The sequence below is a fragment of the Falco rusticolus genome, chromosome 17 (genome assembly GCF_015220075.1).
Source record: "Falco rusticolus isolate bFalRus1 chromosome 17, bFalRus1.pri, whole genome shotgun sequence".
In the NCBI taxonomy this organism is placed as follows: Eukaryota; Metazoa; Chordata; class Aves; order Falconiformes; family Falconidae; genus Falco; species Falco rusticolus.
Window position 1 is genome coordinate 3,132,192 of NC_051203.1, and position 13,666 is coordinate 3,145,857.

The 13,666-nt window shown below is 53.8% G+C and overlaps 1 protein-coding gene across 1 annotated transcript; it reads right to left on the reverse strand.

Annotated features, from left to right (window-relative positions):
* Positions 1-1,338: 1,338 nt before the first annotated feature.
* LOC119158622 (green-sensitive opsin) lies at positions 1,339-6,437 on the reverse strand. Its single transcript, XM_037410806.1, has 5 exons — positions 5,856-6,437; positions 3,850-4,018; positions 2,143-2,308; positions 1,787-2,026; positions 1,339-1,586 (listed from the first exon to the last, which is right to left on the reverse strand). Exons 1-5 carry the CDS (start codon positions 6,214-6,216, stop codon positions 1,455-1,457), a joined length of 1,068 nt encoding a protein of 355 aa, XP_037266703.1. The 5' UTR covers positions 6,217-6,437; the 3' UTR covers positions 1,339-1,454.
* Positions 6,438-13,666: the final 7,229 nt, after the last annotated feature.

Sequence of the window (13,666 nt, forward strand, 5' to 3'; positions counted from 1 at the left end):
GCCTCGCGGGGAGGGGAACTTGAACTCTGCAAAAAGCTCTCTGCTGAATCTTTATTTAAGGCTACGTGGGGGATACTTAAATATTGAAGGACAAAAAAAATGATGGCTGGGGGTAGGCTGGGCAGCAAGGGCCGTGGTACAAGCTGTGACACCGGCTGCCCTGTGCCTTGTCTGTGTGTCGGTTTGCCTCTAAAACCCTTCGGTGCTCCGGCTAATGGGGCTGTCACCTTGCTGGGGATTGTCACTGCTCTCCCCTCTGTGATCCAGGCTGGTTTAATGCACGTATCCCCCTTCCCATGGCTTTGGGGACAGCTTTGGGCTTGTGCCTCCGACAGCAGCATCGAGTTGGCTCAGCTGGACACCAGCACCTTGTCAGCGCAGCCCAATACAAAGGACAAGGACTGAGCGTCTGTATATTTTTTTCTCTGCTGCTTCTGTTTATTTCTTATTTTTTAATGCCTGCTTCTTGACTGTAGAAGTCCTTGTGCTGACACGGTATTATTTATTTATAAAATATGTACAGGAAAGCGCTCGGGTACCAGTCCCACCCTCCAAGGTTGGCCGTACGTGTCCAGCTGGCAGGAGCAGACGTGAAAGACAGTTTCTCTGTCTTGGAGTAGGGAGGAGGAGGAGAAAGGAAAGGGCTGAGAAAAATAGAGACTTCAAAGTATGTGAGCAAATATTTACAGGTTCCAAGACAAAAAAATATATCTACAGTGTTGTCTTGGGGATACAGGGAGTCAGGCTTGAAGCGAAGCCTGCTCACAGCTCCATTTGTTATATTGATTTATAAAGACTACGGGTATTGATTTCCATCGGCTGTGCCGGCACTGGGGTGCGCAGCTCCAGCGAGCCCCAGGCTCGGGCGCTGGTGAGGGGCAGCCGGGACCACTCCAGCCACGGGTTCCTGCTTCTGGGCTTTTTGCAATGGTGCTTTGTCAGGATGCTTAGGTTTTTTCCAAATGAGGGCCGAATGCTTCTGCAACACTCCCTTGAGCGCCAGGGAAAGGGGATGCTAGCAGGGAGCGCGTTTCAGGGCAGCGGGGAGGAAAATATTGCAGTTTGGGGTTTTCGACTGGCCACTGCTGTTTTAACATGATGTGAACAAAGCAGGGGGGTTTGCTGGTGCTTGGGGTGGGTAGGGACAGTCCCCAAAATCTGACCAGCTCCTGGGAGCTGGGGGATGGACCTGGGCTCCCCTGCAAGGGGCTGCGTCAGTGTGGAAGGGCTCAGTGTGCCCTGTCTGCACCAGTGGGTGTGGGGATGTCCCAGCGACATGCCTGGGGCCCTGTGCATGGTGGGGAAGCTACCGCAGTATGTGCACAGCTAACTTCTCGTGCTGGGGAGGTGTTGGTGCGCAAGGGAGTGACTGTGTGGAATGAGACTGTAGGTGTGTGGGTGTCTGCCTCGGTCCCCGAGCTCAGGGGGATACCCCAGTTCAAACTGTCCATGGTCTATGCAGGTGATACTTGGCTGGAGGAGACAGAGGAGACCTCGGTCTTGCTCTGGGATACGGTGGAGGAGACGTCTTCATCCCCAAAGGGGTTCTTGCCACAGCAGATTGTGGTGATCATGCAGTTACGGAACTGAAGAGGGGAGAGAAATGGAGAACAATGGCATCGGGGGCCAGCAGGGATGTGCTGAGACCCCAACGGCCCTGAGCTTGCTGCTCCCCTCCAGGCTGAGATTCATCCTCTTCTGGGAGACAGCAAGGTGCCTGCAGTGGCCCCAGATGTGCTGGGGAGCCAAGGGAGAGGCTCACCCTGCGCAACACGGGGCATCTCACCTGTTTGTTCATGAGGACGTAGATGATGGGGTTGTAGAGAGAGGAGCTCTTGGAGAAGAAGGCAGGCACTGACATGAGCGTGGCGGTGAAGTCTGCTCCCTTGTTGGTGAAGATCCAGAATGCCACCACGGCGTAGGGTGTCCAGGCCAGCATAAACCCCAGCACCATGAGGATCACCATCCGTGTCACCTCCTTCTCGGCCTTCTGTGTCGTGGCTGATTCCTGCTGCTGGGCAGCTGCCTGCAAACAGGGGGGTGGTGAGGGGCACCCCGCAGCTTTCCACCCTTGGACCACCTCCCCTTTCCTGCCCGAGCTGCCCACCCGGTCGGTGCCCATTCATCCCCTCCCAAAGTTACCTCTCGGACTTTGCAAATGAGGCGCCCGTAGGAGAAGAAAATGACGATGACCGGGATGATGAAGTGGATGACAAACATGTAGAGGACGTAGGACTCGTTGTGGTAATCAGGGTTGTGGGTGTAGTAGTCGGGGCCGCAGGAACACTGCATCCCCTCCGGCATGTATCTGCCAGTGAGAAAGGTTAGGATCTTCAGCAGGACCTTCCCTGGGGGCAACAGGAGGGGCTCAACCTGGGGACCGAATTTCTCGGGGATGGGGGATGCTTGAAGAGCAGCATGTGTGTTTTGGGTGAGCTTGTCCCTGGGCTCTCCCCTGTGCCCCGTGCACCCAGCCTCGCTGGCTCTGCCGCGCACGGCTCCTTTGGGGCCAGCACGAGCCATGCCGACGTGTTGCCCTTGGGCACGTAGCATCAGTTTGTTGTGATGCTCTCTCCCTCCCACGGGGAACGGGCTATTTATTTCCTTCCTACGTGGCTGAGCACTTGCCTGCCAGGAGCCACCTGCTCTCCCTCTGCCGATGGAGGGATGCCGAGCGGGGATGAGTTGCCAGCTTGGTGGGTCCAAGTTCTTGAGGGCTTTGTCCCTGCTGCTGCACAGGGTGGAGGGATGCGCAGCCTGGGTTTGGAGGGGCCCTGGCTCAAAGGGATGCAGCGCAGGTCTGCTTCGGAGCCAAGGACCGGCTGCCTGGGCAGGGATCCCAGCTCAAGGCTGGAGAGGGACCATCTGGCTATGCCTCATTGCAGGTGGACACTGAAGGGACTTTGCTGCCCCCAAGCCACCTCCTGCATGTGCTCGAAGGGCTGGTAGGGCCTTGCTATAACCCCACAGGGCAGCTCTGCAGGGGGGGGTGTCAGGAGGGGCTGGAGCTGCAGCATTAGTGAGATCACCTCCATCTCCTCAGCTCCTCCCTTATGCTCCGGGTGGCCTTTGGCTGCTGCATCAGCTCCTGGCTGGGGATGTGGGTGCACGTGAGAGCCAGACGTGGGCTTCAGCTGCCTGGAGGACACACTCGCTGGAGCCTAGTGAGCAGCATGTGGCTCAAACAGCCAGCGTTGCCTCTGTTTCACCCCCAAATCCTGAGTCTTTGCTCTCTCATCCCTCAGGCCCTGCCCCTCGCCCCACACAGAGGTGAGTGGCAGCGTGTGGCTGCACGGTACTCCTCAGGGGTTATGGGGCTGGAGTAGGGACAGGGACTGAGGGGTTGCTGTGCCTGAGCCACGCGTTTGCCGGGGGGAGCTGAGACGTGCTGTGGTGCCAGAAGCAGGACAGACAGGCTCACGGGGAGAGTGGGGCTGTGCTGGGAAAGGTGCTGCAGGGCTCCCAGGAGCAATGCTGGGGTGGAAGCACATCAGCACGGCGTTTCACCTCCCCTGAGCAGCCTTGCCTGCTGGTCTGGTTGTCCAAATGCTCTTTATGGTCTGCAGAGAGAGATGGGCTCTTTGCAGCATGGGTGAGACAAGTTGTGCCCATCGAAGTGTCTCTTTCTCAGCAGAACGTGCAGGGAGCACGAAGGGCAACTGCAGCTGGAGGTGCTGAGCCTCTGGCTGCCTGTGGTTAGGGGACACCAAGACTGACAGCTGAGGTCCCATTCCTGTTCTGACTTGCCCCATTGTCCCTCTCAGCTGGAGCCTGGGGGAATTTCATGTCCTGTCCCACCGGGGTGCTTGTCCAGCAGCTGGGGCTGCCGCTGAGCATCCTTGGACTCACCTGGACCAGCCAAAGAGGGGTGGAGCGGCACAGGAGAAGGCCATTACCCAGGTAAAAGCGATGCCCATCATGGCATGGCTTGCAGAGAAGCGAAAGTTCCCCATGGGCTTGCAGACCACGATGTAGCGCTCGATCGCCAAGACAACCAGGGACCACAGGGCAACTTGGCCTGAGGGAGGGAGAGAAAAAGAGAGCGTATGGTGGTGGTAAGAGCTCCTCTGGGTTTGGCCTTCCCTTCGTGGTCTTGTGGTTGCAGCGAAGAGCAGAGGGAGCTGAGGAGATGGGGATCGGTGAGGGATAACCAGCATCCTACTCAATAACTGAAAATCTCCCGGCTGGAATGTGCAAAAGGTCTGGGAGCTGAGGGGAGTGTCTGTGCCGCAGTGGGATGCTGGTGATGGAGGAGGGGAGCATCACGGGTTTTTGTAAATAATTTAAAAATCAAGGGGGGTGAATTCCACCTCGGCGTGAGGAAGCACAATTTCCGACAAAGATGCCAGATGCGTCCAAACCTGTTGATGCCTTTAAATGTGTATTTCATGAGTCTTCCGCCAGGGCTGGATCCAGGGGGAGGCGTGTGGGGGAGGCAGTGTGGGTGGGCATGCGTGCACATGTATTTATAAGGGATAATTAAACTTCAGGGGATTGGGAGCGTTTAGTCGGTGCTGTAAGCCTGCTAATGCCCCCAGCTGTGATAATCTGCTGATAACTACACCCTGTGCTAGGATTCGCTGGAGACCCGCTGCTCACACGGTGACTGCTTCCCATCAAACTTTCTTCCCTGCAAACAGGAGCCTCCTTGTTCTTTACTAGATACAAACATTGGAAGGGCAAATAATGCTGCCTGAAAGCCCACCGGCTCACTCAAGCAGAAATGGTGCAGTCTCATATGATCTTCAAGACCCCAAGACCAAGCCCTTCCTTGGTCCTTGGCTTGGATCAGGACATTTAGTTCTCCTTTTCCTTGGCAGAATTATTTTTTTTTCTTTTTTATTTTCCCCCAGATCAGCGTCATTGCAGGAAATTGCCCCATTTAAGGGGAAAAATAGGGACATCCTTGTGGTGGTTATGGATCTCTACAACAAGGATTAACAGTTGTCAGATCCATCACGAGGTGTCGTGTGGGCCCGGCTGGCTGCGTGGGCATGGGGTGCAAAATGAATTTTCCCTGTTTCACATGGGGGCTTTCTGCAGGGTGAAGCGTTAGCGGCTCCCGTGTCCCTGAGAAATGAAATAAGGAAGCGCCCAAGGGCACCCAAATCAGGTGCAACTGGGACAGAGCTGAGAAATTGCTGCAAAGTGCGGGCCTGGTTACCCCAGCTCTGTGCAACCCCGAATCTTCCTTCCCCTCCATGCTGCTGCTCTTCTCTTCTCCTTAGGAGCTGCTGCGTCTTCCCTTTGCCCCTAGGGAAGCTTCTCCTTATCTTGAACTCATCCTCTCCACGCCTGTACCTCTTCTATGGGGTCCCTCTCCTGAGTGGTCTCTCTCCCGAGGGATATCTCTTCCCCCTTTAAACCCCTCTCAATGCTTCACCTTTTCCCAGAAAGGGAAGCCTTTTGGCAAAGACGTTTGGCCTTAATTCAGGGACACGATGTGGTCATCCCCAGCAGGTCTCTGATAGCCCCGCAACCTTGGCGTGAGACCCCCTGAACACACGCTGACCAGTGCGGCCAGATGACCCCAGTTCTGATCCTGCAAACAAGGATCTCTCCCTGGGGGTTCAGTTCCTTGCAGCAGCCCAGCTAGCCATGAGATGGATGCTTCTTGGTATCAAGACCCAACTTGCATAAATTTCTGGGTTTATCCCTGTCTTTAAGCGGCAGGGAAGCAGCACCTTGCATGGCGAGCTCTGCCTCATGCAACGAGCCGAGACGCGGCAGCAGTGTGCGAGATGGGTGAGATGCTCTGCGCATCGCAGTTGTCCTGCTGGCATGATGAAGGGAAGGAACTGGGCTCCCAGAGCCTTGAAGAAGCATGGCCCAAGCTCCCACCCTGCAGCCCTTACCTCCCAGTGTGGCGAAGAAGCCCTCCACGGCACAGCCAATGGGGCCGAAGACGAAGTAGCCGTTCCAGGCAGTGTAGAAGGTGACGGTGAAGCCAAAACAAGCCATGAAGAGGTCAGCCACCGCCAAGTTGACCAAGATGTAGTTGAGTGGCTGCCGGAGCTTCTTGTGTTTGAAGGTGACCAGGAGGGTGAGGAGGTTGATGGGCAAACCCGTGGAGATGAGGAAGAAGATGTAGCAACACACGATGCGGTATTTCCAGGGCTCGGCTAGGTAGTACTGGGGGTACTCAAAGGGGCTTCGCACCACCCCTGTCTTGTTGGACATAGGCACATAAAAATTGATACCTTCCGTCCCGTTCATCCTGCCGAGGTTACGGCAGTTGCTTTGCTTTTAAAAGTTTGTTAAAAATCAAATGCTTTGGTTTCGTAATGAGTTTTGCTTTAACCCCAAATTAAAAAATAAATAAATAAATAAAGGAAAGCCCCCGCCCCCCAATGTGGAAAAATTCCCGCCCCCCAATCCAAAAAATAAATTAAGAATGGTAAATCCCGAGGGGACAGGAGGTGGTGCGCTACCCCTGCTCCGTGTCGAGGGCTGGTGGTGCCCGCGTGCCAGGGAGGTTTTATACCCCTCGGCCTCCTCGAGGGAGCGCGGGGGGAGGCTGGATTAGGGGCTCGGCTAACTTTGTATGACAAGGGCAACGGGATTGAGAAGGGTTGATGGTTTAAGCACCCTCTAAGCAGCCAGTTGGCCCCAAAACCTGCATTAAAGCGTATTAATTGCCATTAAGCGTTTAATATTGTTTAAAGAGTTGGGAGGAGGAAGGGATGGGGTGGGGAGCCCTTTGGAAGAGGGGCAAAGGTAGGAGGAGCAGCGGTGACTTGGGAAGCGACTGCTTTGGGCGATTGATGGGGAAATGGGTCAGTGCTTGTGTCCACTGTGGGTCATAGCCTTTGGGGTGTCCCTGGGTGGCTGAAGGACTCCATGGGAGTATTTGGGAACTGGGGAGTGCCCAGCTCTGCCCCACTGACCTTGGGGAGGTCACTGGGGGAAGACTGGATGGAGCTCTGCAGGTCTGAGCCGTTGGCTCAGCTCTGGCTGTTTGGCTGCTCTGTGCTGTGGGTGCCTGATTCAGCGTGGGTGCTGCCTGGTAGGGGTACAGGTCCTGGTCAGAGCAAAACTGGGCTCTGCTGATATGGCCAAGGGTCACTTCTGAGCACGGAGGAGGGCAAAAGCAAGAGGGGAAACTGCTTCCCATCCTGAAGGCTGCAGTCTTGGTCCACGTGGCATTTTGGGGGCAGATCTCTTGGCTGTATGACTCCCTGAATTGTGCACCCTGGTTGTGCTACAGTGCAAAGGGCTGAATTTCCTCCTCTCTGGGCTGAAGGATTTACATTATTCACCTGATCCTCCAGGGATCAACGGAAGGATAGGAGAGGGTAGGGATCAGGGATGAACGCTGCATGATCAGCCCTGCAGGTCCCTGTCTCCCAGGGAGCTCCTCGTGAGCGTTTCCCACCAGAGCCTCCTCCCCATCCCAGCAAGTTTGACACCCATCTGGGTTGCAGCTTGGTGAGGATTGGTGGGGTTTAGGGAAGGTCCTTAGCCACAGCTCTAAAAACCAGACTGACCAAGTGTCACTACTTGCTGGAGAAGCAGTGCCTGGATGCCCAGGAGGAGGGAAGTTAAAGTCTTAACAACGCTGACACCCTGAATTCCCTCCAGAGATAGGGCAGAGGGACCAGCACCAGCCTGGGAGCCACACTGGGAGAGCAAGCAGGATGGAAAGAAGCTTCTCCCAGTCCCCAGCACTCAGTATGGGGTGTGGGATTCCCATCCCAGCACACACGAGACTGTGAAACCCTTCTCAGCGAGGTCGGTGCCAGCTTGGAGCACCAATGCTCCATCTCATCCAAGCTCTTTCCCCACTTCTTCCTTCTGGGTCATGGGTGCTCCTTCTCCAGAAGACCTGCCTAAGGCGCCTTAGTGGAGCTCTTCCATTAATCTCTGACATCTGGTGGCGTTAATGGCCCTGATCTGTTAATGCGGTAAGCCGTTAGCCTCCTTCTCACTGCTGCCCTCCACCAAGACAAGGTGGATGGAAAAAGTCAACACTGTTTTGCTGGATGAGATGAGGTCTTCTGCAAGACTGGAGTGTCTCAGAGCTACAGGACCGGAGCGGAAGGCTAAGGGGTGTGGATGGGATGAATGATGTCCTAATCGCCAACCCGTTGATCCATCTGCAGAGATCCAAGAGGAGCAGAACTAGGACACGGTGAGAATAAGTGGGTCACATCAGCCTCAGGTGCCCTGGGATGAGGACTCCCTACGGGATCTCTGTGCCTCTCAGAAGTATCTCGCTGCATGTCCTGTGAAACCACTGGTTGTGAAATCCCCAGTCTAGGTCCTCCTTGAAGGGAAGAGCTTCTTGTGGAGAAGCCCCATGGTAACACTTTCCCTGGAGGTACTTCATGCCTCTCCTGGCCATAGTCAGGCTTCTGGATGTACAAAAGTTGAGCACATTTTTGCTGAATTAGTTGAATGTTAAAGGAGAACCCAGAAAAGCTAACGCACGTAAGCAGACGTGCACCTCAATTCCAGTGTGTCCCTCCCAGCTTTCATGGTGGAAAGCAACTCTTTTCAGCTAAAAGATTTCACTATGATGGTCCACCTCCAAAAGGCTTGGACCTGGCTGTCAGTGCCAGCAGCGCCTGAAAGCTTTGGTGTTTCTCCAGGGTTTTGTATGTGAACATTGTTATCTCATGGGAAAGTTAATTTTCATCTCCCAGAAAGTAATGTTCACCTCCCACCTCTGTGAGACTTTCTGCCACATCTTTGTGGTGTCCTGTCTTCTCCTAAAGAGTAAAGAGCTCTACAAATGAGGCACAGCTATGAAGAGGAGAGGTGAAACGACCGTCTGTTTTGGCTGGTGGGGGAAAGGCTCAGCAGTATTTTTGGCACAGAGATTTTTTTCCTTTATCAAAGGACCTTCTCCACTCATTTTTCCAGCTAAGGTGTGGCGTGGATTTGGCTCCGTGTGTGGTACCCAGGAATTTTTCATACAGAGGACTGCCAACAACTGGACCATGAGGACTTTCACCTGACCTTCAACTAGCTTAGGACTGGGACCCTTCCCCTTTTTTTTGGAGCTGAATATGGAGCAGGTAAGCCCATGTCACCTCTGCCACGCTACCAGGGGGCTGCCCCTTCCCGGCATTCCTCCCCCAGGAGCTGAAGCCGGTGTTTTGGGCGATACCCGGAGGCCGGTGGATTTAGAGCTCTCCGCAGGTCAGTGATAGCCGGAGCAATGCCGGAGGCCTCGAATAAACTCAGTGCAGGAAAATGACACCAGAGAGGATAGCTGGTTCCTCCAGGACGTGTCCTGAATGCAACCTCGGTTCCCTCTGCGTCTCTGTCACAGAAATGGAAAGTGATGGCTTTAATTTGGCGTCTCTTAGCAGGGGAACTTTATGGGCTGTCTCCCAAAGAGCTCTCAGTTGTTTTCTATGCTGGCTCTACGACAAAGGCGGCAATAGAAAAATTCAGGCCCCGTTTAATGTGAGAGGAGAGGCTTGCTCTCTTTGTGCCTGTCCTTACGAAAAGGAAGGGTTTTCTTCCCCTTTGCAGGTTTTTTTTTTTGCTTTTTGCTTTGCTAAGCTCTTTGAGATGAGCCTGTCTCTTATTCATTGTTTGTCCGCACGTTGCGTGACGGAGCCCTGAGCTGCTCTGAGCTTTCCTGTCCTGTGTAAAGCAAGAAATGATAATGATAATCAAATAACGAACTTGTACCGAGCTGATACGGTTGGTTCGCTGGGTTCGAGCGACAGGCAGAGCAATGCAGGCGGCTGTGCCGGGGGAGGTGGGCTTCCCACAACGGTGGCAGCTGGGAGCCCCTTGCCGTGCCTCTCCCCAGCCCTGCGCCTTTGCTGCTCGGGCAAAGACACAGGAGCCACTTGCCCAAGGGCACCCAGGGAATGCCTTGCAGAGCAAGGTGCAGAGGAATGCAAAAGCAAAAGAAATCAGCCACGAAGCAAACATCTGTGCTTAGATTCTGGTGATGGACTAATGCACAGGGCCTTGAACCGTGGCCATGAGCACCGGCGCTGAACGCAGAACGGTGCTGAGATCGCTTTTGCGCTTCTGGTGAGTTTTGTCACGTGCTGCCCTGAATCTCCATCCTGGAGGGTCTCGTTCCTCCCCAGTGTGCAGGAGAAGAGGGGGGGGGGGAAGGTGCAAATAGTGTGGTGCCTCCCAGTACCCCCCCTGCCCTGGGAAGACCCTTGTTTCCCCATATCAGATAGCACCCACGAGTGGCTGCTGCGCTGAGCCGCTTACAGCGGGCTTGTGAGCTCCTCACCAGGAAAGGGGTTAAAGAAAGATAAAGCTGGAGCGTTATAGAGACCATATGGAGGGGAAAAAAAACCCCTTTATCCTGTAATTGGATTCATTCCCCGGCGGAGGTGAGGCTGAGTGGAGCTGACAGGTCATGATGGGCAAGGCGCTGCCAGCCGCCCCGTCCAAAGCAGGATGTGTGTGCACAAACTTGTAGATCAATCCATTAGAGTGGATCAAATAGATTTAAATGTGTGGCAGGGAGAAGGAGGACACAGCTGTATTTACAATTTGGTTCGGTGGGCCGTTCATTCCCCAGCAGGGATTAACCGGGCCATGGCTGGTGGTTTTGAGAAGGCAGCCGTGCCCTCTGCCGACAGCCACGGCGCCGGGGCTGGCTGCCTGCTGCTCCTCCGGGCTTGCACGCTTGCGCGCAGCCAGGACAAGGATCTGCTGCTGCATGGGGAGGTTCTTTCTACCATGCCCTTGATTTCTGTCCCAAAAATAAGGGCGCACGGAAGCCTGTCTCCTGCCTTGCTCACAGCACCCGCAAGGTTTGGGCAGGAGGAACCCCAGCTCCTGTTTCCTGTGGAGGTTTCCTATCACAGCTCCTTCTCCAGACTCTCCCCACCGGTATGGCCTCATGGGGGGTGGGTACACCAGCACTAGAAGGCAGCTGTGAAGTGGGGAGAGCTTCACCACTGCCAACCTCATCTCATGTGCATGGTATTTGCAAGCAAGCAGGTCCCTGTCACCTCCCAGGCTTTTCCTCCTGCTGCTGATCCAGGTAACATCTCTACAAGCATCGTAGGATTTCCTTGGAGAGAGAGAAAGTCTTTGGGACCTGTCATTTTCCTGCCAAGGAGCTGAGCAATCCTGGCTCAGCTGTGAACCTGCACCACTCCGTGTGGTGCTGTCAACACTTTAAACTAAGTGACAAACCAGGGCTGTAGCAGAGTAGGCAGGTTTGCAAGACGGTCTCACCGGCCACGCAGCACCACGGGATGAGCAGCCAGCACAGCCCAGCAAATCTGGGCAGCACAAGCACATTTCTCTATATGTTAGCAGCTGTGCAAGGGAGCAAGCCATCTTCTGACGAGGGTGATGGCCAATGCAACGGAGAAGATGCTGTCTGCTCCTGTGAGATCTTCCTGTCTGGCAAACCGCAGTCAACCCCTTGCTGGATTTTGTTCTGGGCTATTTGAACCAGGTAGGTGTTAGGCAGGAGTTAACAGGGAGAGCTGGGAGTCAGGGACCTGTGTCCCGCTCTTCTCTCCAAGCTCTGCTTTGTTCGACTAGTGGCAGGTGTTTAACTGTAGAGTCAGAGAGGCAAAAAAAAAAAAAAAAAAAAAAGGCTTTCATTCAGTTCCAGAGGGATGCAAAAGCATAGCACTGCCACCTTCGTTCTGCAGTGTCCGGCAGCACCCGCCGCGGCCCAGCTTTGAGGACGGCTGAGCAGTCAGAAAAGGGGGTTTAGGCAAATCGAAATAATCCAGCTCTTTTATTTTTAATTTGTAAATCTCATTTGAAGTTGAACCCTGTTATTCCTGAGGGCCTTATTGTGGATGTTGGTAGCCCTCTGCTTTATACATGCTGTTTCGTTTTGTCGTAACTGGGTCAAGTTTTTTTAAATTTTTTTTTCATTTGTAGTGCAGAGCCCTTGCTTTTCTCTGTGGGAGCCTGCAGACTGCTGTGACATGGCCAGCCGGGTTATAATCTTTTCAGAAACAGCACAGAGGAAATTTGGGGGTTGCTTGCTTGTTCTCTGCTTTCCAGCAGGGCTGTTCCCTGGTGCTGGGCTGGCTGCTTCTCCCAGTGTCCCTACAAGACCATGAACAGTCAACCTGATGTTCGAGCTTTCAGAAAAGCCATGTCCTGGTGGTACCTTGGGTATCCTGGGAAGGATCCTTCACATCACTGCCCTGGCCATGCTCTCAGCCAGCTGAAGAGCCCCATCCCCTGCCTTTTGTCCCATTTTGAGATCCCTGTTCCTCTTGGTGATGGCTGGGTGTCCTGCACTGCAGTTAATTTTTGTCCTTTTCTTGTTGTCCCTGCCTTAAAGCCTTCTAGGGATTTGCTGCAGACCAAACGTGTCCTTTCTCTCCCTTTGCCCTTCATCCTGTAATTGGATTCATTTCTTCCATCCAGCCCACCCCGGGCTTCTCCCCATCCCTTTATATAACGATGCTGGCTCTGGGTTGTGCTGCTCAGGGTTTGACCTGCAGCCACTGAAACCAGCGGAGGGTTCGCATCGCTCCCTATTGCATGTTGAATCCCCCACACTGGTACCACGACCCTTTTCTTCTGCAGTTCCTGCTCCCTTCCCACTTGCTGCCCCTTTTTCCTTTCCACACGCGGCGTGTGCTCCCTCCAGCCTCTGCATTGCTCACACAGAGGTTGCATCTTTGCACGAACCCTTGAATCCTGCCCAGGAGCTCCGACACCCCACGTGGTATTAGAAGAGAGGTAAATGCAACGGCCCTGCACAGATGAGCAAAGCAATGGCAGGAAAAATGTTTGATTTCTGTGCTCCTTTCACTAATATTTATTCTCCTAAATTACCAGTCTTTACTGTGTAGCTCTCTAAAGCCTTTGTGGCTGGGAGGCTTTGCTATTCATCACCTAAACAAAATATCCATGGATTAATAAGGCATTTTACCAGATTTGAATCCTGTGCTGGAACCAGACTCGGTTGGACAGACCCAAATGTCTCTGCAGATCTTTCTGCTGTTGTCAGAGTTTTCCATTTGGTTTTCCCAGCCCCACGATCCAGCTGGGATGGATGTGCCGCTGTTTCGCTGATCACCAGGTTTCTTCCATGAGGAACGCTCGGCAGTGAGCACACTGACTTGCCATGTGCACTGTCTCTTTTTCGCCCCGAAGGCATCTGACCCCGTTTCCTTGTTGCCTTGCAGAATGAATTGGTGCCTTGAAAGCCTGAAAGGAGACAAAGCAGCAGCAAACTCTTCTCCCCTGTTGCAGATAAACTGCTATTAACTGCTGAGGGTTTCTGGAATGAGAAGGGCGACTCTCCATTGAAAGCCCTGATAAATCCTGGGCATCCAACATAATCCAGTCCACTGTATCAGGAAATCTCTTGGGAGCTGGCAACATTGAGCACAGCAATGCCTTTTCATGCTACAGTTCTCCCAGGGACAGATAATTTCCATGGGCAACAACTGCAATTGCTGGTGGTTGGATCTGGACTGCTCTTACCTCCCCTTCTCAGCAAAACAGCCGCTGCCTTCTGCAGCGAGACGGGGTTTACCCGCAAACTTCAGCTGCGGCGGTGACCACAGGACTGAATTTTGCGTCCCATGTGTGAGCAAGAATGTCATACATCATCCTCTTGCTGACTTGACAGTGCAAGCGGCCCTGCAAAGCAGCAATTTAATGCACTTCTTAGCGCCTTAGCGTTTCGTCTTGCTATGCTTAACCTGATATATTGTTGTTTGATATGGGAACAGCAGGGGGGGTA